The 23,976-nt window shown below is 48.6% G+C and overlaps 2 protein-coding genes across 9 annotated transcripts in view; one reads left to right on the top strand and one right to left on the bottom strand.

Moving 5' to 3' along the window:
* The first annotated feature begins 11,075 nt into the window (after positions 1–11,075).
* CIMIP2B (ciliary microtubule inner protein 2B) lies at positions 11,076–13,992 on the top strand. 2 transcript variants are annotated; one of them, XM_007968835.3, is made up of 6 exons: positions 11,076–12,134; positions 12,514–12,737; positions 12,823–13,031; positions 13,219–13,267; positions 13,326–13,538; positions 13,807–13,992. In XM_007968835.3, the coding sequence occupies exons 1-6, from the start codon at positions 12,073–12,075 to the stop codon at positions 13,893–13,895; spliced, it is 846 nt and encodes a 281-aa protein (XP_007967026.1). In that variant the 5' UTR covers positions 11,076–12,072; the 3' UTR covers positions 13,896–13,992. The 2 variants fall into 2 exon arrangements, with proteins under 2 accessions (XP_007967026.1, XP_007967025.1); XM_007968834.3 differs by lacking the exon at positions 13,326–13,538 and having other exon boundaries at positions 11,076–12,737.
* The window catches only part of RUSC2 (RUN and SH3 domain containing 2), a 69,569-nt gene continuing 59,584 nt past the window's right edge, over positions 13,992–23,976 (bottom strand). For 6 of the 7 annotated variants that reach the window (XM_037998282.2, XM_037998283.2, XM_037998281.2 and 3 more), the window contains 10 exons: positions 20,084–20,725; positions 19,663–19,848; positions 19,352–19,492; positions 17,880–17,956; positions 17,499–17,673; positions 17,303–17,408; positions 16,600–16,646; positions 15,024–15,846; positions 14,794–14,931; positions 13,992–14,709 (listed from right to left, as the gene is read on the bottom strand). In XM_037998282.2, the coding sequence (XP_037854210.2) occupies positions 14,508–14,709; positions 14,794–14,931; positions 15,024–15,846; positions 16,600–16,646; positions 17,303–17,408; positions 17,499–17,673; positions 17,880–17,956; positions 19,352–19,492; positions 19,663–19,848; positions 20,084–20,725 (2,537 nt within the window). In that variant the 3' untranslated portion in view covers positions 13,992–14,507. The remainder of the gene's footprint in view (positions 14,710–14,793; positions 14,932–15,023; positions 15,847–16,599; positions 16,647–17,302; positions 17,409–17,498; positions 17,674–17,879; positions 17,957–19,351; positions 19,493–19,662; positions 19,849–20,083; positions 20,726–23,976) is intronic. The other variant, XM_007968830.3, reaches the window with a different exon arrangement.

Raw genomic sequence — 23,976 nt, 5'->3', positions numbered from 1 at the left:
AAGGGTGGTAACTTCCAGGTCATTGGGTCATTGCCGTGGAAAGGGGTGGTAACTTCTGGGTGTTGCCATGGCAATGGTAAACTGACATGGCACACTGGTGGCTGTGTCATATGGAAAACCACTTCTGCCCCATCCCTGTTTTAGCTAGTCCTCAATTTGGTCCAGTGCTGAGCCCTGCCTCTGGAGTCCAGTCCCACCTCCTACCTCATTATCTTGATAGTATTTCAGACTACTCAGGTAGAGTGAATTCCATCTGCAAATCACGCATGAGCCAACTTGTAGTTATGAATTTTTAGGGGAAATATGTCTCCCTTTTCCACTTGGTACCAAGTTTTGAGATACGCAGTTTTCTTTGTAGTCCCCTGAGGAAAGAGTTGGGGGGCAGATTGATTTCTAGTTCACTTTAAGACTAAAGGGGCAAGGCGGGGTGTGGTGACTCATGGGTGTAATCCCAGCACTTTGGGAGGCCAAGACAGGTGGGTCACTTGAGGTCAGGAGTTTGAGACCAGCCTGGCCAACATGGTGAAAGTCTCTACTAAAGTAAATACAAAAATTAGCCAGGTATGGTGGTGGGTGCATGTAATCCCAGCTACTCAGGTGGCTGAAGCATGAGAATTGCTTGAACCCAGGAGGTGGAGGTTGCAGTGAGTCAAGATCACGCCACTGCCCTCCAGCCTGGGTGACAGAACGAGACTCCATCTCAAAGAAAAAAAAAGACTAAAGGGGCATAACTTTACGCATGCCAGTCTTATGCAGGAAAAGTTTTCTGTTAGACTCTCCATCTTGGGTGGTCACTGAGTTTTATCTCCTTTTCTCTGTACTTCATGAACCTGTGAAAATGAACTCTCAAGTTCATGTGGCTTGGCAAAGGCCATTATGCCAAAAGTGCCTTCTGTCCTTTGCCTAGTTTTTGGCCTCTGATTATTTCCCTTTTTTAAAAATCACTCTATTGACATACAAAAAGTTGTACAGCAGGTTCTCAAATAATGTTTCACTCACTGTTGTTTCTTTATAACATTGATAGGAAAAAATATTTTATTTTTATGATTTTTTTAACTTTTTATTTTTATAGAGACAGGGTTTCTGTCACCCCGACTGGAATGTGGTGGTGTGATCATAGCTCACTACAGCCTTAGACTCCTGGGCTCAAACGGTCCTCCCACCTCAGCCTCCTGAGTAGCTGGGACTACAGTTGTGTACCACCTTTCCCCGCTAATTAGCCCAGATAATTAATTTTAATTAAATGAATTTTTTAAATTTTATTTTTTATTTTTGTAGATACGGGGTCTCCCCATCTTGCCTAGGTTAGTCTTGAACTCCTGGGCTCAAGTGATCCTTCCACTTCAGCCTCCCAAAGTACTGGGATTACAGGCCAGGGCAAAAAAAAAAAGTTGATTGAGGCCAGGACCACTGTCTGTGTGGAGTTTGCATGCTTTCCTAATGTACGGTAAAATTGGTTTCGGTATACATCATTTCATTGAAAATTGCAATTTCCAAGAATCTATTGACAATATTGAGGACTTACAATACATATTTAGTGTATACAGCTTGAACTTGGAGGTAAGTATAGAAACCAGCACTGTAATCAATGCCGTAAACATATCCATCATCTCCAAAAGTTTCCTGCTGCCCGATTTATTTAGTGATAAGAACACTTAATATAAGATCTACCATCTTTTGGTTTGTTAGTATCTTAGAAGAGCATAATGGAAAAAAAAATCTGCCCTGTTAGCAAATTTTTAGGTATACATTTTTCAATATAATTTAAAAAAATAAGCCGGGCGCGGTGGCTCAAGCCTGTAATCCCAGCACTTTGGGAGGCCGAGACGGGTGGATCACGAGGTCAGGAGATTGAGACCATCCTGGCTAACAAGGTGAAACCCTGTCTCTACTAAAAAATACAAAAAACTAGCCGGGCGAGGTGGCGGACATCTGTAGTCCCAGCTACTCGGGAGGCTGAGGCAGGAGAATGGCGTAAACCCGGGAGGCAGAGCTTGCAGTGAGCTGAGATCCGGCCACTGCACTCCAGCCTGGGCGACAGAGCGAGATGCTGTCTCAAAAAAAACAAAACAAAACAAAACAAAAAAATTTTATAATAATACAATATTATTAACTATAGGCTCTAGGCATGATGTTGTACAGTAGATGTCTAGGACCTACTCCTCTTGCATAACCAAAACTTTGTACCCTTTGACGAATACCTCCCCCTTTCTGTCTCTCCATAGCTTCTGGTAATGGCCATTCTGCTCTGCTTCCATGAGTTTGACCTTTTTTTTTTTCCCCTTTGAGACAGTGTCTCACTCTGTTACCCAGGCTGGAGTGCAGTGGCATGGTTTCGGCTCACTGCAACTTCCGCCTCCCAGGTTCACGCAGTTCTCCTGCGTCACCCTCCCCAGTAGTTGAGATTATAGACATGTGCCACCACCCCCAGCTAATTTTTGCATTTTTAGTAGAGACAGGGTTTCCCAGTTTCACCATGTTGGCCAGGCTGGTCTTGAACTCCTGACCTCAAATGTTCTGCCTGCCTTGGCTTCCCAAGGTGCTGGGATTACAGGCGTGAGCCACTATGCCCGGCCTTACATTTTATTGTTTTTGTTTTGTGTTGTTATTTTTGAGGGGAAGGTACGTTCTTGAAGACTCCTTTCTTTGTGAGAGCTGCAATGCCTCACGTGACCTGTGTAGTGTATGGTTGATTGCTACAGATAATCTTCAGAACTATTCTGCCATAATGCTGGAAGTGGAAGTCCTCCAATGTGTCCTCTAACTGGTAATGCTGCCTAATAAAGCTATTGATATTTGAATATATTTTTCAAGTAATAAGCATCTTACAGTACTCTTTTTTTCTTCTTCTTTTTTTTAAATTATACTTTAAGTTCTAGGGTACATGTGCACAATGTGCAGGTTTGTTACACATGTATACATGTGCCATGTTGGTGTGCTGCACCCATTAACTCGTCATTTACATTAGATATATCTCCTAATGCTATCCCTCCCCCTACCTGCTCCCCATAATAGGACCCGGTGTGTGATGCTCCCCTTCCTGTGTCCAGGTGATCTCCTTGTTCAGTTCCCACCTGTGAGTGAGAACATGCGGTATTTGGTTTTCTGTTCTTGCGACAGTTTGCTGAGAATGATGGTTTCTAGCTGCATCCACGTCCCTACAAAGGACACAAACTCATCCTTTTTTATGGCTGCATACTATTCCATGGTGTATATGTGCCACATTTTCTTAATCCAGTCTGTCACTGATGGACATTTGGGTTGATTCCAAGTATTTGCTATTGTGAATAGTGCCACAATAAACATACGTGTGCATGTGTCTTTGTAGCAGCATGACTTACAATCTTTTGGGTATATCCCCAGTAGTGGGATGGCTGGGTCAAATGGTATTTCTAGTTCTATATCCCTGAGGAATTGCTACACTGTTTTCCATAATGTTTGAACTAGTTTACAGTCCCACCAACAGTGTAAAAGTGTTCCTATTTCTCCACATCCTCTCCAGCACCTGTTGTTTCCTGATTTTTTTATTGAGTGCCATTCTAACTGGTGTGAGATGGTATCTCATTGTGGTTTTGATTTGCATTTCTCCGATGGCAAGTGATGATGAGCATACAGTACTCTTATTAGTTCTCATTGTGCTTCAGTTGCTTCTCAGGATTTTGTAGTTAGGCCAATTATAATTCTTTTCTTTCTTTCTGATATTTATGGTTCTTATTAGTTATTTTTGTTTTATGCATTGTCTATAATAACTTTGAATAGTAAAGGTGATAATGAGCATTCTTGTCTTGGTTCTGACTTTTATAAAGTGAAGGACTATGAATCCAACATGCTAACATTCATCTTATGACCATGGCAAACATAGTTAATCCTTCTTAGTACCTTTTCCTGCTAAGCTATGACCCTATTTCAGAAGCTCCCCAGTGACATTCCCATAAGGGACTATAGCCGATTTGATTTGGTACAACAGATAAGATTTATTTCCCAGTGCTGGCTCTCGTGTTTCTTTTGGATGTAGTTTGATATTGGCTATTCATTTCAAACATTCTTTATCGTGTTTATATTCCTGGTTTACTAAAAGTCCTTTTTAAGAAGAATCACAAGTGGATGTTTAGTTTTATAAAATACCTTTCCAATATCTGCCAGGGTGATCAAATGGCTTTTATATCCTTTGGTTTATCATATGTTAATTGCACTAAGAGATTTTCTAGTTTAATCACTGTGGTAGGTCTGGAATAAATCCTACTAGTCTTTTTTTTTTTTTTTTTTTTTTAGAGTCTCGCTCCTGTTGCCCAGACTGGAGTGCAGTGGCACAATCATGGCTCACTGCAGCTTTGACCTCCTGGGCTCAAGCAATCCTCCCACCTCAGTCAGCCTCCTGAGGAGCTGGAACTACAGGAATGCACCACCACGTCTGGCTAATTTTTTATTTTTAGTAGAGATGAGGTCTCACTGTGTTGCCCAGGCTGGTCTCAAATTCCTGGGCTCAAGTGATCCTCCTGCCTTGGCCTCCCAAAGTGCTGAGATTACGGGCATGAGCTACCACACCTGGCTCTACTAGTCTTAATGTATATTATTCTTTTACAATATTACTAGACTTGTGTAGTTCATACTGTGTGCCAGACACTTGTGCTTGATGCTGAAGATATAATCATGAACAAGATAGACAGACATGGTTTCTGCCCTTATTGAGCTGTCAGTCAATTCAAGGGTGATTAAGAGCAGAACATTTGCCCCCACTCCCCTCATCTGAACCTTTGACAGAAATCACTCAAAACATGCTGTCTTGTAGGATCTTAGAAGATCTCAGAAAGGGGACTGGGATCCTTTGTTGGCATCTGCTATAAATTGGAGGAAAGAAGACAGTGATAGTAAGCATCCTGCTTTTTTTGCTGTTGCTAGTTTGATGTTTTGTTTGGTGGAATTTTTTTTATCTGTAGAACTTGTGTGAGGTTTATTAGGTATTGAATTTGTTGTTTTGAATTAAGTTCTTGCTAATTTTATAAATCAAGTGGAGTGGGGGTCTTTTGGTACGGGCATCTACTTGACCACTTTTTCCATTCTTTCTTTTTCTTTTTGAGACAGGGGCTTACTCTGTCATGCAGACTAGAGTGCAGTGATGCAATCTTGGCTCACTGCAGCCTCAGCTATCTGGGCTGAGGTGATTTTCCCACCTCAGCATCCCAAGTAGCTGGGACTACATGCCACCATGCCTGGCTGAATTTTAAAAATTTTTTGTAGAGATGAGGTCTTACTATGTTGCCCAGGCTGGTCTAGAACTTGCGGGCTTAAGCAGTCCTCCCACCTTGGCCTCTGAAAATGCTGGAATTACAGATGTGAGTCACTGCACCTGGCCCAATTCCTTCTATTGTTATTTTATTCAGATGCTCCATCATTTTGAGTTGATTTCAATTTATATTTTCCAAGACAATATTCAATCTTATTGACATTTTCTAGTTTAATTATATAGAGTTTCACTTAGTATTCTTTTGTAATTAAAATATGAATTCCCGGCTGGGCACGGTGGCTCACACCTGTAATCCCAGCACTTTGGGAGGCCAAGTCAGGCGGATCACGAGGTCAAGAGATCGAGACCATCCTGGCCAACATAGTGAAACCCCGTCTCTACTAAAAATACAAAAGTTAGCTGGATGTGGTGGTGCACGCCTGTTATCCCAGCTACTTGGGAGGCTGAGGCAGGAGAATTGCATGAACCAGGGAGGCGGAGGTTGCAGTGAGCCGAGATTGCACCATTGCACTCCAGCCTGGTGACAGAGTGAGACACAAACCCCACAAATTCCCGTGTGCTTGTTTTTAGCCACTTCCTCAATCCATTAGGGGAGTTGTATAGTCTTTCCCTTGGCTAACTTTGCCAGCAGTTTGTTTATTTTGTTGTTGTTTTAAACAACTCTTATAACAGTTCAATCGTTTTTCTGTTTTCTGATTTATTGGTTTCTATCAGTTTCATGCTCCTGTACTTGTTAACTTCATGTTCTTCTTTTTCTAGCTTCTTGAATTGACTGCTTAGTTATTAGCTAGTTAATTTAGTTAGCTGGCTAGTTGCTTTTAGACTCGTTTGCCTGGCTAGTCTGTCTGCAGCCTGTCCTGCTGAAGCCATCATGGTCTGCACACATGCCCTCCCTCCCTCCCGAGCTGCCTGGTGGCCTCTTCGTCTGCAGTGAGGCCAGGCCAAGAGAGATGAGTGAGGTCCAGATGACGATGCTCACCTGTGTCTGTTTCTCCTTCCTTCTGGGATGCATGGGAGACTATACTTCTGAGTTGCAAAATGTGAACAACTGGTAAGTCTAGGTAAAAGTTACATTTGTCTTGCAACTTTTCTATAGGTTTTATATAGAAACTGGGTAATTCTGCAGCACACTCTGCTTAAGAAATCACTATTGTAGAGATGATGGGGGATATGGGGTGTAGAGGTTTCCTGATGAACACATGCATACCAGAGTTATGAAGGAGTAGAAAGGAATAGTGACAAATCCATTTGGAAAAGGGAGCGAGAGAGACAGAGACAGACAGAGTTGAGCAGATGTGCAGAGAGAAGCATGTGGCCCCAGGGTGAGAGTGAAAATAGCTGCCTCAGCTCCTGTTCACTTTCAAGTTCTCAATTCCAGTTCCATGAGGCCTAGCTATATGGCAGGCTGTACAGTTCCTTCCTTGGATACCCCAGAAATCTATCCATCCTTAAGATATCCTCTCTTCCTTCCATTCTTGGCTCTCTCCTTTTACTTGGACCAGCCAAAGTAGACAATTGTTTCTTAGAGCAGCTCCCAGTAGAACATTTGTTAGTAATGATATTGACAGTTTATCAGGTGGCAGCAACTATTATGCTTTATTGTACCATTTAAGTTAATCCTTACACTATTAGCATTCTCATTTTATAGAGGAGGGAAAAGAGATACAGAGAGGTTTGCTAACTTGCCCAAGGTTGTACAGCTCATAAGTGATGGAGCCAGGATCAAGCCTATATTCATTTTTTAAAATTTATTTATTTATTTATTTATTTATTTATTTATTTATTTATTTATTTTTTGAGATGGAGTCTAACTGTGTCGCCCAGGCTGGAGTGCAGTGGTGCGATCTCGGCTCACTGCAAGCTCCGCCTCCCAGGTTCATGCCATTCTCCTGCCTCAGTCTCCCGAGTAGCTGGGACTACAGGTGCCTGCCACCATGCCCGGCTAATTTTTTATATTTTTAGTAGAGATGGGGTTTCACCGTGCTAGCCAGGATGGGCTTGATCTGACCTCATGATCTGCCCGCCTCGGCCTCCCAAACTGCTGGGATTGTAGGCTTGAGCCACTGCACCCGGCCGGATCAAGCCTATATTCTTAATCATGAGGCCAATATGTGTTTGAGGCTAAAAATTGCCTCTGAATTCATCTTTGATTGAATTCTCATTTATTTATAAAGGATCGTGTATAACTGAATTTTTTTCTTTGCCCCAAGGGTTAAGGTTTTTTTTTTTGTTTTTTGTTTTTGTTTTTTTTGTTTTTTTTGTTTTAATTTTTATTTCTTTAAGAGACAGGCTCTCGCTATGTTGCCTGGGCTGGAGTGCAGTGGCTATTCACAGGTGTGTGATCATAGTGCCACCCTACAGCTTCAGATTTCTGGGCTCAAGCCATCCTCCCACCTCAGCTTCCCAAGCAGCTGGGATTACAGGAATGCACCACCAAGCCTAGCTCAAGGGAGTATTTTTAAATGTCTAAGTGTTAGGTTTTTGTTGGTTTAGCCTATTTTAAAATTTTAAAATTGTGTTTGTGTGACGAAATGTGGTTTATTTGTGCTTCTTGGAATTTTTGAGATTTTTCTTCATGGCCTATTATAAGGTCAGTCGTTTTTGTTTAAATCTTCATTGTGGTATTTATTTTATTCTGCCTTTCTCTGTACCTCTGTCTCTTCTTTAAAGTGGTTCAATTACTGAGGTCAGGCATTGTCTGTATTGATCTATAAGGCAACTGTCTAGTAGAAATATTTAATAAGTAGGCTGAATAAATGGATATTGATCGTTGTGGATTTGAAGAATGTTATATACATAAAAAATTCAGGCCAGGCTCACGCCTGTAATTCCAGCACTTTGGGAGGCTGAGGAGGGCGGATCGCTTTATCCCAGGAGTTCAAGACCAGCTTGGACATGGTGAAACCCTGTCTCTATTAAAAAAAAAAAAATACAAAAACTAGCTGGGTGTGGTGGCATGCACCTGTAGTCCCAGCTACTCTAGAGGCTGAGGTGGGAGGATCACTTGAGCCCAGGAAGTGAAGGTTGCAGTGAGCTGAGATCATGCCACTGCATTCCAGCTTAGGTGACAGAGTGAGACCCTATCTTAAAGAAAGAAAGAAAAAGGTAGAATAGAGACCAGGCCATTTCCTTTCCTTTGATCCCTCCAAATACCACAATTCCTTGTCATTTCTACTTGGATTCCCTCCACCACCCCTCTTTGGACCTCAAAAGCATAGATTTCAATCATCATAATCTTTGGTTTGACACATTCTCATCATTAGTTCATACTTTATTATATTATAATGTATGCATTATAAGTATTTTTTGTTTTTTTTTTTTTTTTGATACAGAGTCATGCTCTGTCACCCAGGCTGGAGTGCAGTGGCGCGATCTCGGCTCGCTGCAACCTCTGTCTCCTGGTTTAAGTGATTCTCCTGCCTCAGCCTCCCAAGTAGCTGGGATTACAGGTGCATGCCACCACATCCGGTTAATTTTTGTATGTTTAGTAGAGATGGGGTTTTGCCATATTGGCCAGGCTGGTCTTGAATTCCTGACTTCAAGTAATCCACGCACCTCGGCCTCCCCAAGTGTTGGGATTACAGGCATAAGCCACCGCACCCAGCCCATTATAAGTATTTTTGAAAACAGCATCCCAAACAAAAACTGAAACTTTGACAGTAACATACATCTAACTATGTGGTTCCCCCTTTCCCACCCCTTTTGTTTCCCACCATCTGAGGTGAGCATTTGAAACCCATGTTTATCGTTCCCTTGCTTTCCTTTTATGCAGTTTTATGCTTCTGCATGTATTTTTTAAACTAAAAAAGGTTTTGTGTTGCATGTAATATTTTGGAGTTTATTCTTTTCAATTCTTGTTTCAATTTTGGTGGACTGTTGATTTCAGGAATTTTTTCAAAGGTCCTATGATTTTCTTTTTATTCATCTTTGCAGATGGGATTTATGCTTGCCTAGGGTTGACATACAATCAAGTGATTGATTTGGGATCTGTGTGAAATTGTATAGCAATTCCTGGTCAGAATCAAAGGCAGAACAGAAAGCTGTAGGTTGCCATTGTGGGGACCCAGCAGGCTGTGTGGACGGAGTGGGGCGCTGTCCTGGTATTCCTTAATGGACCTTCATAATCTCCAGTTAAATATTTCTCTCCACTGCCACATCCAGCACTGGCCACTGGGTGTGGCAGCTCCCATCAGAGCAAGTTGTGGTCGTGTTACTGTGATGCCTGTTCCTGGAAGGAGGCACAGAGGCAGCAAGCATTCCTGTGGTGCCTCAGCTGGCCCTGTCACTCCTTTCTCAGATAACACCCTTCAGGGATCTAGAAATACTCTTTATTCAGATGGAAACAATCATAGTAACAGGCCATTCTACCAAGCGGATAGGGCTGTTTCTTCATAAGCCATAAACCTAAGACTAATCCTAATCTGTTTCCTAACTTGTGTTTTAACTCATACCTGGATTCTAACCGCCATGGTCTTTTCTGCAGAAAGTGTTCTAGTCCCTGCATCCTAATGTATAACCCAACTTCCATTCAAACCTTTTCCTTTTTCAATTTTATGAACTCTTTCCCCTGAATCTCTAATATCTGCGCTCCCAGCTCTTTTCCTTCCTCCCATTCCTGCCAAATGCTAACCACGAACTGCTATTTAGTTAGCGCTTACTGTAAGCTGGACGCTGGGGTCATTGCTCATTATGTATCATCTCAGCTAGCTGATATCCTACTCTATGAGATGGTAACATTAGTTTTTCCATTTTACAGATGAGAAAACTGAGGCTCAATGAGATGAATTTGGACAAAGTCCATATCTCTGGTGAAGCTAGGATTTGATCTAGTGGTGTTTTTTGTTTCGTTTTGTTTTGAGATGGAGTCTCACTCTGTCACCTAGGCTGGAGTGCAGTGTGCGATCTCAGCTCACTGCAAGCTCCATCTCCTGGATTCATGTGACTCTCCTGCCTCAACCTCCTGAGTAGCTGGGACTACAGGTGCCCACCACCATGCCTGGCTAATTTTTGTATTTTAGTAGAGATGGGTTTTCACTGTGTTGGCCAGGCTGGTCTCAAACTCCTGACCTTGCGATCCTCCCACCTCAGCTTCCCAAAGTGCTGGGATTAAGGGTGTGAGCCACCGTGCCTGACTGTTTTGTTTTTTAAAGCTATGATGCCTTTAGCTCTAAGTGAAAGAAAACTTAAAGTGGCCTTAATAATGAAATTTACTATTTCACATAAAAAGGCTGGTTAATTCCATGGCTCTACATTACCCTCAGGACCCTGGCCTTTCTCCTCCACCATCCATCCTTGATGTGCCCAGGACTTGTCTCCAGGTTAGCTTTCCACAAGCCTTCCACATGCCTGCCAGCGTTCCAGCCTCACGTCCCCCAAAAGTCTAGGGGTAGGAATGGACATCGTTTTGTCTGGTGCATCTCTGTCTCTCTCACTTGCTCTAATTTGATGTGAACCTTTTCTTTAAGAACAAAGAAACTTTTCCCAGGACGCTGCCCTGCCCCAGCAGATTTCCCCTCATATTATCCAGAATGCCAGAAGCCCGTGCCTAAGCAGTCACAGAAGAAGGATCATGGGACCACGCTTAGACTAATCCAGCTCATTCCTCCAGGCTGGCTCTCCAAGCCTCCCTGATGAAGTTTCTGGCTCCTCAGAAGAAAGGAGATGGGGGTCAGGAATTAGGTATAAGCTGTGATACTGTCTGTCACAGAATCCCAAGTCTGGCTGTTAAGCTTGACACGCTGCTGCTATTCCGGGCTTGCCCCTCAGCTCCCACCCTCACTCTAAGTCCCCACAACTCTAAATGACACATTCTAAGGCCGTCCTTGGCAGAACAGTGAGGAACATGAAATGTGTGCCTTGGGGCCCAGTGCTTTTGTGCAATTTCCCTGGGGTGTCAGTGCTGTCTTTGGGCAGCGCAGGCATGGTCACTGGAGGTGGAGAGGAGCAGAGCTCTGCCTCAAACGTGGGCCCTGAGCCTTCAGCCTGGCCCTGACCCAACCTCAGACCCAACACTGTGAGTGCAGCTGCACCCAACCCAGAGTAGGGTTTTAATCATGTTTCCCCCTCCTCTGAGATCTCATCTTCCTGGTCTGTGCTTTTTCTTCTCTTAGAATCGGAATCTTTTTTTTTCTTTTTTAAACAAATTCTAACTTGCGCCGTAGTCTTACCGCCCACCCCTACAACAACTTTATCCTGTTTCCTTCCCTCAGCCCCCCGCAGCTTTTCTGGCTCCCATGGAGTGCACACTCGGTCACCGTGGCCGGAGCCTCACAGAGCCTGGCTCATTTGTTGAATGGATGACGCTGATTATAGCAGGTATTCAGTAAGCCACTCTTGTTAAATTATTGAAAATAAGTGATGTTACTCTTTAGAGGTGTCTAGGTTCCTTTTTCCCCCCATCACCTGTCCTCTTTCACCTCCTCTCTGGGCCCTGGCTTCCCTTAGAGACCCTCTTTCTCAAGGTCCCAGATTCACGAGGAGTGCAGTGTCCACATCTCACACAGGCACTCAGGAAGGAAGTCACTGAGATAGAGCTCAGTGGCCCAAATGGTTTCTGCTCCCTCACCTCACACCTCCCACCTCAGGACTTCCTTCGGTTCTGGCCCTGCCCCACGAGGCAGGACCACCTTTGTCCTGGACAGACAGACCTGCTAGCCTCTGCTCTACAGTTCTGCCGGCCTTGGCCCTGGCTGTCCTCACATGAGTGCCCCCTCCCTTCTCTCCTCCCTTAGCCCCGCCTCCTTCCTCTAGCCCCATAGCCCTGGACACGGTACACACAGACCAGAGCCTTGGCTCAAAGGCAAACAAAAGGAACTGCCTGGCTCTCCATGGCTGTGGCCAGCACCTTCATACCAGGGCTCAACCCTCAGAACGCTCATTATATCCCGGGGTAAGACTCCCACCCAGAACTCCCCACTTGCTGCTGGGAGTAGGGGTATAAGGTGGAGGAATTAAACTGCTTAGAGCGTGGGGCCAAGCGGACAGGTTGGTTCGGGAGGCTGAGGTCTCTATGGTGTTGGATGGAAAAGGAGAAGCAAGGGACGAGGGAGACCCCAGATCTGCCCCGAAGCTTTGTGGTGTTCTCTCCATGGGAACAGGGTAACAGCAGAGAGGAATGGTCGAAAGCCCAGGCAGAGAACTTAGAAATGCCTGCTCCAAATGTATACACTGCTGAGTCCAGAAAGATCAGGGCTCCAGAGGTCTCTGCTTCTGCCTCTGGGGATGGCGGGGCAGGACGATTCTGGTGAGTGGGTGAGTCTGTGCTGCAGGTACACTGGACACTGCCCACTACTTCGGTTCAGCATGGGCCAGACCTATGGGCAGGTGACTGGTCAGCTACTTCAAGACCCTCCTGGGCTAGCCTGGCCCCCTGTCCACCGCACACTTCTGCCTCCCATTCGGCCTCCAAGATCTCCTGAGGTTCCCAGGGAGAGCCTACCTCTCAGGCATGGGCATGAAAGGCTCAGCTCCAGCATGATCCCTGGGTACACAGGTTTGTACACAGGTATGCCCAGGTGCCCCTCCCAGGAGCACGTGTTCCAAACACTAATGAGTCTTCCTTGTCCCCGCATGCCCAGGTTTTGTACCCCGGGCACAGTTCATCTTTGCCAAGAACTGCAGCCAGGTCTGGGCCGAGGCTCTGAGGGACTTTACTCACTTGCATGGAAAGCAAGGGAGTGAAGAGCTGCCAAAGGAGGCCAAGGGAAGAAAGGACACAGAGAAGGACCAGGTACCAGAGCCAGAGGGGCAGCTGGAGGAGCAGCCAGCACTGGAGGTGGTGGAACAAGTGAGACCAAGAAGCTGGTGGGGAGTGTGGAGGGGTGGGAGTGGGGGCCTTACTGTGTGTCTGGGCAGTGGTGGGGATGGTGGGGGCAGCCATGAGTAGTGTGGCTGTGGGTTCAGGGGATGTGCGCTTGACTGTCAGCTCCTCCTCCCTGGGAGATTGTGTGAGAGCACAGGGGCTTCTCTCACAGGCTTCTCCCTACTCCATGGATGACAGGGATCCTCGCAAGTTCATGTCAGGTGAGAGCTGGGGGTTAGAATCAGAGGCGTGGGGAGGCCCCAGGATGCCTTGGCTCAGTGTCCCCATCCCCGGGCTTCACCGGCTATGTGCCCCGCGCCCACTTCCTCTTCGGCTCCAGCTTTCCTGTGCTCAGCAACCAGGCACTGCAGGAATCTGGGCAGAAGCACTCACCAGGCAGTGCCCAGAAGGACCCCAAATATCTCCCCCCACTTCCCAGGACATACCCTCAGAACCTGGGTCTTTTACCTAACTATGGGGGCTATGTGCCAGGTGAGAAGAGCCCCCAGGGAGGCTTTGGGGACTGGAATGTTTGTGTGGGTATGGGGGTGGGGTGGTTTGTGGGGGTTGGAACTAATAGATATGGGAGGGCTCAGATCATGTGGTTCAGCTTTATCATTAGGCAGAAAAGGAAACTGAGGTAGCTACCCAGTGAGGAGTTCAGATTTTAGAGGGTCGTTTGGAGGTCTAGCCAACTGGCTGAGAATTAAATGGCTTTGCCATGCCACTGGCTACACATGACACTCTCTTGGCCACACAGGGTATAAGTTCCAGTTTGGCCACACATTTGGCCATCTCACCCATGATGCTCTGGGCCTCAGCACCTTCCAGAAGCAGCTCTTGGCTTAGGCCCCTGGATATCAAGTTCCCTTCCCTTTTCATCCTGTCCCAGCCCTCCTTTTGGAAGGGAGAAAGGTGGGTGGGAGGAGCATAAAGAGAAAATGGTCTGGAGGCTGAGCACCTTTTTTATTAATAGGTATAATAAATAAATAAATAAATACATAAACAGACGCCCGGGCTCCTCCTCCCTCTTCTGATGACCAGGCACTGGCCATAGCCTATTTACAGCTGGGGGGCTTAGGGATCTGGCCCCAATACTGTTACCCATCCTCATCTCCACCTGGCCTAGGGAACCCTGTAGATGGCTTTCTAGGCCACCTGCCTCCAGGGGGACTTGCTTGTCTTCACCCATGGAAAGGTTGACCCAGACGGGCCAGGGAAATCCTGGCAGCCCAGTGCTGCATCCCGTCCCTCCTTTCCTGGGTGGAGGTCTGGACGAGGTCACTGGGGCAGTTAAGGGGGCGTAATTAATACTGAGCACAGGGAGCAGGTGCCAGCACAGGGATACGTGGCCCCAGCTCTCAGTCTACTCTGCAGCCAAGCCAATGGCTTGGGAAGGGCTCTCAGGCTCTGAGTCTGGGGGTTATGAGGGTCCCTGAGGCCACCAGCATGCACAGGGCCTCAGTTTTGGCTGCTTCCAGGGGTTGGACTTGGAGTTGGGGTCAATGTCACGTAGGCCAGGGGCACCAGGCCAGAGTCAGGGCCACGGCTGCAGCGCAGCCAGTCTCCTCCAGCTTGCCCCAGCACTCGTAGGATGTCTCCTTTGTGGAAGCTCAGCTGTCCAGGGCCGGTGGCCAGGTGGTGGCACAGTGCCTGCACCTCACTGGGGAAACAGCACATGGAGGTCAGAGAAACCCCATCAAAAGCCAACTGCAGTCCCTCAGCCCTTCCATTTCCCCAGGCTCACCATGGAGGGCTGGAGGGCAGGGCTGGAGAGTGTGGCTCCTGCAGGCTCTCCTTGGGCTCTGGCTCCCGGCGGGCACCCACTGTCTGTGCCACTAGTTGGAACATGGACTTGTCCAGGCTCAGCCAGTCCGAGGGGAGCCTAGGGACAGCAGCTAGACTCAGGCTCTGCCCATGCCCTGGCTTACAGCAGGCTCCCTACTCCCTCCATCCCTACCATGGGCAGGCTCTCACCTGTTTGTGGGCCGGGCCTCCCGCTGGGCTTTTCGGGAGCCAAAGAGGTGTCCCCACTTGATGCCTCCAGGTGAAGGCTCTGAGGCCCCTTCCTCATTTTCTGCTGGTGGGGCACCAGGCCCTTCCCTCTCCCGACTGCGCCTCAGCTCAGCCAGCACAGAGTCAGGGGGGCTCCCCATCCAGAAGGGCCAGCCCCTTTCCCGGCCCAGGGCCTCCTCAGAGGCAGGGCAGGCCTCAGCCCCCTCCACTACTCCCTCGCGGGGTGGTGGAGCCTGGGGAGGCCCCCCACCTCCTGCCCCTTTCTTTTTCTCACTGCTGCTATTGCTGCTACCACGAGGGAACCTGGAACCCTCAGTGGAGCCATCAATGTAGACCTGGGAGCTCTGCATGAGCTGGTACCACCAGCCGGCCTGCCCACCTCGGGCCCACCTGCCACGCCCTGAGCCCCCGGTTGCCTCTGCCACCTCTTCTGTCTCTTCTTCTTCCTCTTCCTCTTCTCCACCTTCTGAGGCACCCACACCCTTCACCCGCTCCCCTTGGGCTGCCCTGTCCATGTCTACAGGGCCCTCCTGGCCCCGGGCCCGGGCCAGCTGCAGCGTGGAGTGGGCAGACAGCAGCAGGTCCTGGGACACCCGCAGCAGTTCCTTGTGCTGCCGCTGCTGCTGCCCACTTTGCAGCAGCCGGTGCTGGAATAGCAAGTCGAGGCTGAAGGGCAGCAGGGCCAGGGGCTGTAGCAGCAGCAGCAGCTCCTCAAAGAGGCTGGGACACACGGTATGAGCTGCACTCAGGAAGCCCCAGGGCTGGTAGTGGGTCTGGATGATGTCTAGGGGAAAAGAGAGAGGGACTGATCCACACAGAGAAGCAGAGCCTGGCCCAAGTGGGACTTTGAAAGACAGCCTGGGTAGAGCTGTGGCAGACAGCGGCGCAGGCTGTGCACCAGTCAACTTGCATGTACTAAGTGTAAACGCTGCCACCCACAGCTGTGCAGTGCCTAAACCCTCCAACCCCAGGCGGTGGCCCTGAGTTTAGAGGAGTGAGATGCTGGGATTCCTGGCCACCCTGACTCCCAGATTGCTGGAGTATCCTGCTGGCTCCAAGGTTTTTTGTTTTGTTTTTGAGACTGAGTCTCACTCTGTTGCCCAAGCTGCAGTGCAGTGGTGTGATCTCGGCTCACTGCAACCTCTGCCTCTCAGGTTCAAGCAATTCTCGTGCCTCCGCCTCCTGAGTAGCTGGGACTACAGGCATGTGCCACCACAGCCAGCTAATTTTTGTATTTTTAGTAGAGATGTGGTTTCACCATGTTGCCCAGGCTGATCTTGAACTCTTGACTTCAGGTGATCCACCCGCCTCGGCCTCCCAAAGTGCTGGGATTACAGGCCTGAGCCACTGTGCCTGGCCCAAGGTTTTAACTCAAGCAGAGGCTGGGGAAGGCCTTGGGTGGAAGCCTGAGGCTCTGAGGATGAATGCTTGTGTGGTCCCCTTCCCCACCTCCAGCAATGAAAAGAGCTCTTCCTTCCTCTTTTGTGCCTCTGAATTCTGACCCATTGAGTTTGACCTGCAGGGTTCTGGGCATTACCTTCGTGGTTATAGAGGTGATTAAACCAGAACTCCAGGGACCGGATGCTGTAGGGAGACAGGTGAAGACAGTTGAGTCTTGTGTGAATACAGCCAGATAAGGAGACAGATCCAGGGGGTCAGGCACAGGAAGAATAGGTGAACGCACCCTTCCATGGCACGATTCATTTCACCTAATTCCAGAGTCAGTGGGGATGTGTGGAGGGAGATGGACATGTGATTTACAAGCCAATTGCTTCCTCCTGGAGTGGAGTCAGCCTGCAGTAGACCTAAGAAATCAAGGTGGCTACTGTGTGCAAGTACAGGCAGCTCAGGGCCAAAGGAGATGGCCTGGGCCCATACCTGAGAAAGCATATTACTAGGATGTAGGTCCCAAGGTGGACTTAGGGCCAAGCAGGATTTGGAAATAGTGCTGGAATGGAGAGGATCAGGGTTTACAAGGTCCAGAGAAATTAAGAAACCCGACTAATTTCCAAATAAGTCAGATTACAGATTTGTAAAAGCAGCCCACGCTGGTGACCAGTGTCAGAGTCATGGGCACAGTGGGAAGGCAGTGACTTACTGAGAGGTCATAGCAGGCTGGGAGGACCCTCCAGATCCACCCTTTCTGTCTGTCCAGGGAGTTGGTTCCTTGGCACAGGCAGAGCCCGGGGGTCGGGGGCAGAGCAAGTTGTTTAGGGGATCTTGCCGCTCTGTGCACTCACTTGAGCAGGCCGAGGATGAAGGCGTTGAAGCGCATGGTATGACTGGTGAGCTCTGGGAATTGGCTGACTTTGTTGTAGAGGCCATGCAGGACCTTGGTGGATGGGCCTGGGAGGAAGCCAGGGTTGCAGGTCACATGACCAATTTCTGGAACCCTAAATTCAGCCCCGGGTCCCCGTCTTGGCACCCAGCACCTACCTAGCTGTGTGGAAGCCTCAACCACACTCCATGGCATGTTCTTACGCTGCCCGATGATGACGTCCAGTACAAAGGCCTTGAGCCCATCCTCCAGCACAGCGCGGACAGCAGGGCACAAGTACTTCAGAACCAGGTGGCCCACATTGGGGCTCACAGAACTGTTTCCCAGCTTTGCCTGTAGGTGTGGTAGGGAAGTGCAGTAAACTGCCTCAGGCCTGACCGTGGTCCTCTCATAGCAGGCCCTCGTGGTTCCCCTCTTGCCATCCCCATTCCTAAGTACCCAATCCTGGGCTCTAAATGCAAGACAGCAAGGGAAGGTGGTAGCGCAGGACAGGTAAGGGCGTGCAGGCAGAGCTCAGCTCTTCACATTTCCTCGCCTACCTTCACCCCGGGATCCCGGCTTGTGCCAAAATGGGCCACAATGAGGTCCACAGCGGTGTTAACAGCTTTTACCAGCCCTGCAGGGAAGAATGTGATGTGACAGGTCCCTGAGCAAGTCCTTAGCCAACTCAGCTGGGGCTGAAACTTCAGCGGGGGTGGGGAAGGGCTCCCACACTTACTCAGTCTCCACACCTGCATGTGGGTCTCATCAGAACATTCAGGCCTGGCCCTTTTCTGGTTCTGCCCAGTTCTTAAGCTCTTCCTGTCTTTACTTCCCAGCCTGGAGCCACCTCAATGATGCCATTGTCAAGCCTCCCAATGTCCTCACCTCTCAGTCCTCTTATTCCAATCCTGGCTCAGGCCAACTATCAGTTTTCTCCACTCTGAGAAACCAAGCCACTGACCTGAAGAAAACCCAAGTCCCTCACACCAGTGCCAGACAAGGGCGATTCTTTGATACGTGCCTTGTCAGCACTCCCTGCCATACCCTCAAGTTGCCATGTGAAATCGACACCAGTCCTCTCAAGCCCTTGGTTCTGCTTCAGAGAACAGGGGCCCCTAGTTATAAACTCTTTTAACTTCCCTCTGCCTCCAAAATTCGTAACAATCTCACATGTACACCCCTCACTCCCCTGCCCACTTGCATCCCCTTCATGTCCTGCAGGAAGGTGGCTGTTTCCCTTCTTGCCCGGGTTCTTTCTCCCTGAGCTCTGATTCTCCCCTTCTGCCTTTGCAGGGAACTTAAGCTCTCTTCACAGGCTCATCTTCAGCCCACAATTATGCTCAGTTCTCTCCATCTCCCTAAAAATGTTCTTAGAGTGGGTCTTGTCAGTCTTCATCTTACTAGATGTCACCAACACGCTTACCCAAGCTGCCAGCCCTCTACTACCTTCACCTGCCCCTCCAAGAGCACTGAGGCAGTTTTTGATGACATGGAAGCCTCCTCATGAGACTTTGCTCACTGCAGGAAGGGACTGGAGCCCGACTCCGAAAGCCTCTGATGAATGACCCTTGCTCAGTCATATGCACTCATGATACACAGCTTTCTCCTCCGGCCCTAGAGCCTGGAGATTTGTTTCTGGTTTTTTTTTTTGAAATGGAGTTTTCACTTCTGTTGCCCAGGCTAGAGTGCAATGGTGTGATCTCAGCTCACTGCAACCTCCACCTCCTGGGTTCAAATGATTCTCCTGCCTCAGCCTCCCAAGTAGCTGGGATTACAGGCGCCCACCACCACGCCCAGCAAAATTTTTTTGTATTTTTAGTAGAGATGGGGTTTCACCATGTTGGCCAGGCTGGTCTCGAACTCCTGACCACATGATCCACCTGCCTTGGCCTCCCAAAGTGCTGTGATTACAGGCTTGAGCCACCGGGCCCGGCCAGCACTTAGAGATTTAAGACTGGCTAGGTAGTAGGGCAAGTGTGAGGAGGTAGTGACAGCAGAGTCCCTGGCCTGAGCTGGGGGTTATATGCACCTTTTTTCTGAAGCAGGTCAATGGAAATGGCCTCTGAGCTGCCATCTGGGGACAGACAAAACTCAGCTGGAGGCTTCTCCGTCAAGGAAAAGGGGTCCTGGAAGTCAGGGCAGGTCAGTGGAAACGGCTTCACTGCTTGGCCTGGAAAGAAGAGAAAAGTCAATCCTGAGCAACTCTCGGTGCAGGAGTTCCAGCCCAGTTCAGTGCCTTGTACTGTCTGAGACATGTTCCTTTGGGACTGACCCCTTCTCTAGCCCTTCCCAGCCATGGCAGAGCCTGCCCCGGGTGTACTGGGGACCCTGCTCACACACCATTCAGCCGGCAGTTCAGATGGCTGGCAGCACTGAGGGAGCCAGGGAACTCAAAGATAGGGTTTCTTCGGGCCAGCCGAGCTTCTTGTGATCTTCGGTCTAGGATCCCTGACAAACCAGGTGGCCCTAGTGGGTTCTTCCTCCTGTATTCCCGCCACTTAAGGGCTTGAGGGGATAGGTGGTTGGCTGGAAGCAGACAGATCAGCAGAAAGACAAGAGTTGGCAGGAGACAGTGAGACAGTTTGACACCCACCCAGCGGCCCGCATGAAACACTAGGTTATTATCTACAGATGCTGGGGAAGGACGCAGACATCCTAACCTCTGGCCCCAGGCGAGACTGTAAGCAGCCACTCAAAGGGGAGGTGGTGGAAGTGCTTGTGTGAGGTGGCGGGTTGGGGAGGGAGATGCTGGAGCTCGTACCATTACTGGGCCTGGTGGCCATGCTGCCCTCACCACCTCCCCGGGCCAGGCTCTCTGCTCGGCTGAGGCCAGATCGCCAGGAGCCCAGAGGCGGCAAGCTTCCTGTTCCATGGAGCCGGTACTCAGTCAAGGTCAGTATCTTCTGATCCTCCTTCTGCGGCTGCTGGGAGGTGGCAGGCCGGACAGCAGGAGGACAGGAGTGGCTCCATGGGGGCAGGCTTTCTGTGGCTGTGGGCTGCTCTGGAGGAGGGGAGCACGAAGTGGAGGCAGAAGAGTCAGTGCTGGGCCCAAAGGGGCCAACACTCCGGATGGGGGAGTAGCTTCCCAGGGGCGATGGCCGAGAGGTCTCTGGCTCAGACCCAGCTTTCCTGGCACCTCTGCCAGTGGCTCGGGGAGTGGATGCCTGTGGCTCCCCTGAGGGAGCTGGGACTGAGACTTGAGCAGCAGGGGCAGCCAGTGGGGCAGGCTGCTGTGTACGGCTGCAGCCTGAGAGGCTGTAAAGCTGGGAAAGGCTGTGGAGGGCCCGGGCCTTAGCCAGCTGCTTGGGGAAGTGGTGCTGGAACACGAAGGGCTGGATGGGCAGTGTGGTTGGCCTCTGTTCCTTGCTGTAGCGAAGGACTGGTCGGCTCTCAGTGCCACCCCCTGTAGCAAAGGGATGGAGAAGAAATCAGTAGACAGACACTGAAACCCATACGAGAGAAAACCCAGAAGCAGAGATGGAAGAGGGGAGAGGGTCAGGGACCTGACTGGCAGGAATTGAATGGGGTAGAAGTTTGTGGACTGGGACACTGCTCCCCTCCTTTGTAAAACGTTTCCTATTGTTTTTATGGTGCTGGACTGTCTTGTACCTCTCTGTTCAGTCCCTCTTCATTTTCATGACTCTTAAGGCTCAACTCTTACATATCACCTTATGCCTTCTTTCTTACACAGTTTGAGTTCAGACTGCCACAGGATGACTCCCAAACCCACAGCTTTAGCCTGGACCTTCCTCTTGATCTCCAGATCATTCTGCTTTATAGTTCTGCTTTCATTTAAAATGTGCTATAGCAGCTCATCCATTACCTTTCTCATTTTTTCCGATGACTTCCATTTCTGTCAATGGCAGAACCATTTTCTTTGTTTCTAAGTCTTGGAGTCACAGTCACACATTTTCAGTGATGAAAATGTTTCAGATGTTATTGATTTCAAGCTTTTGCTCATTATCCCATCTCCAATCATGCCAGCACATTTCATTCTTGAGCATATCTAACCATAGTAAGATATTTCTTTACTTGCAGCCTTCCTGTTATCCGTATCTACCCCTACTCCCCACTCTTTTCACGATCCTGGTATTGGAACCTCAGAGTCCACATTTGCTCCCCCTGAACGGAGGTATGTTCCCCAAGGCTGGGCCTCTCCTGTTCTTTCAGGCAGTCTTCAGGTCAATGTCCCTCAAAATATGGTGCTCAGAACTAAACACAAAACTCCAGGACATTGGAGTGGGACAGTGGATGGACTGTACTTCCAACAAAACACTGTAGATCTCCCAATAAACGCAAGATGGCACTATAAGCATGCACCCGGCCTAAAGCCCTGGTGAACGCTCGCCAGCAGGGGGGCTATCTCCGTGAGGCGGGAATTAGTTCTCTTGACAGATTAGGAAATATGAAATGTAGACAGATTAAAACACTTGCTCAAGGTCAAACAACTAGGAAGTGGCAGAGCTAGAATTCTGCCTAACCCAGAGTCTGATTTCGGAGCCACTGTTCTTTTTACCACATTGTACTACATGTGAAATTGTATCAGGCCAGGTTTTCCTATCTCTCATCTTATTTACATCAAAGAGTCAGAGGGGATGGGGACCACAATCCCATTAGGGAGGTGCTTCTGAATCACTCCCAGGGGACACTTTCAAGCTCCACCCTCCTGCTGTCCCCAGTCAGTGCTTACACAAACTCTGCCTTCTCCCTGGCTCACTGTGCTCCAGCCACACTTCCCCGTCCTTAAACATACCAGGTGCATGAACATCTCTGGGCCTTTTGCACCTGCTTTTCTTTCTGCCTGAATCTTCTCACCATTCAGGCATCAGCTCAAATACCACCCCCTCAATAAGACCTTCTCTGACTACCTCAGCCCCCCTGGCAAGTTGCTCTCTATTTCATTATCTTGTTTCATTTTCTTTTCAGCACTGTTGAACTTTCCAGCAATTAAAAGTTGTCCTTTTAGTGTGTTTATTGTCCATTACTACTCATAAGAGCTCCAGAAAAGTGGGATTTTATATTGTTCACTGCTGGATCCATAATGCCTGGAACAGAGACTGGCACACAGTATGCAGTGAATAACGATCTGTTAAATGAGGGAATCTCCACAGTCACTCTTGATTCAAGCCAGTCTCACTACAACCAGAAGCTTCTTACATACACCAACTAGCTTCTGAGATACAAATTTTATCTTCCAGAATAAAGTCTAATTTTCTCAGCGAGCTAGGTGCCCACACCTGCTACAAGCTAGGCTGCTCTCCCCTCAGACTTCCACACCTGCCCCCACTGACCCTACTCTTCCCAGTACATCCCTGTCATAAAGCACACTGCTTTTCCCATCGGGAATGTGTTCTTCCTTTCCGCCTGTTTATCAGTTTTCAAGGCTGAGCTGACTCTGGCTATCGGATTAGGTCATCCCAACCACAGCTTTCTTATACCCCCTATATAAAGTATGTCTGAATTAGACTGCTTATTCCTACCCTTTTAAAACTCCTCTCTGCTAAGTTCCCAGGATACAGTTTGAGGCAGAGGAATAAGATCAGGTAAGAAGGGGGTCCCTGTGGGGAATGGGTCTTAGTTCTACCCTCAGGGAATACACAGAATAAGTTTTCTCACTTTTCTATGTGACATTCATTAAGAAAACCAGAGACAGAGACTGTATTCACCCGAGTCAGTTTTTCTCTAGGTCAAATAGCCCCAGTCCCCCGGTTCCTTCTTAAAATGTGGTGCCCAGAACTCAATGGAATACCACTGAGCACTCACTGGTTCGGAGGAGTGAGAGACTATCCACTCTTTCTTTCTGGAGTCTATGAGTGAATCCACTCATCTTAACTTTTTGGAAGCTCTACCAACTGCTGACTCATTCTGAGTTTGCAATCAAATATCCCAAATCAACTCCAGTGCAGGTTACATATCAAATTTCACATTGGTCTCTGCTTTATTAGTTTTGTTCTTTCAAGATTCAGTAAGATTCCTTTAAATCTTGATTCTGCTGCTCAGTATCTCAAAAGAGCCGTCTCAGCTGCCCTTTTTTTTTTTTTTTAATTTACTTTTTTTTGAGACAGAGTCTCACTCTGTCACCCATGCTGGAGTGCAGTGGCGTGATCTCAGCTTACTGCAACCTCTGCCTCCCAGGTTCAAGTGATTCTTGTGCCTCAGCCTCCCAGGTAGCTGGGACTACAGGCGTGTGCCACCACGCCTGGCTAATTTTTGTATTTTTAGTAGAGATTGGGTTTCTCCATGTTGGCCAGGCTGGTCTCGAACTCCTGGCCTCAAATAATTTGCCCACCTCAGCCTCCCAAAGTGCTGGGATTACAGGTGTGAGCCACCACACCTGGCCTACTTTAATTTTTTTTTAGAGACAGGATCTCACTTTTTGCCCAGGCTGGAATGCAGTGGTGGGATCATAGCTCACTGTGCCTCAAAATCCTGGGCTCAGGCGATCCTCCCGCCTCAGCCTCCTGAGTAGCTAGGACTACAGGCGTGTGCCACCACTCCCAGCTATTTTTAATTTTTTTTTTTCTGGTGACACAGGGTCTCACTATATTGCCCAGGCTGGTTTCAAACCCCTGGCTTCAAGTGATCCTCCTGTCTCAGCCTCCCAAAGTGCTGGGATTATAGGTGTGAGCCACCATGCCCAGCCGACCTTCTCAG

Source organism: Chlorocebus sabaeus, chromosome 12 (assembly GCF_047675955.1).
Source record: "Chlorocebus sabaeus isolate Y175 chromosome 12, mChlSab1.0.hap1, whole genome shotgun sequence".
Classification (NCBI taxonomy): Eukaryota; Metazoa; Chordata; class Mammalia; order Primates; family Cercopithecidae; genus Chlorocebus; species Chlorocebus sabaeus.
The sequence above is the reverse complement of the archived record's forward strand: the minus strand, read 5'-3'. Positions and strand labels throughout refer to the sequence as shown.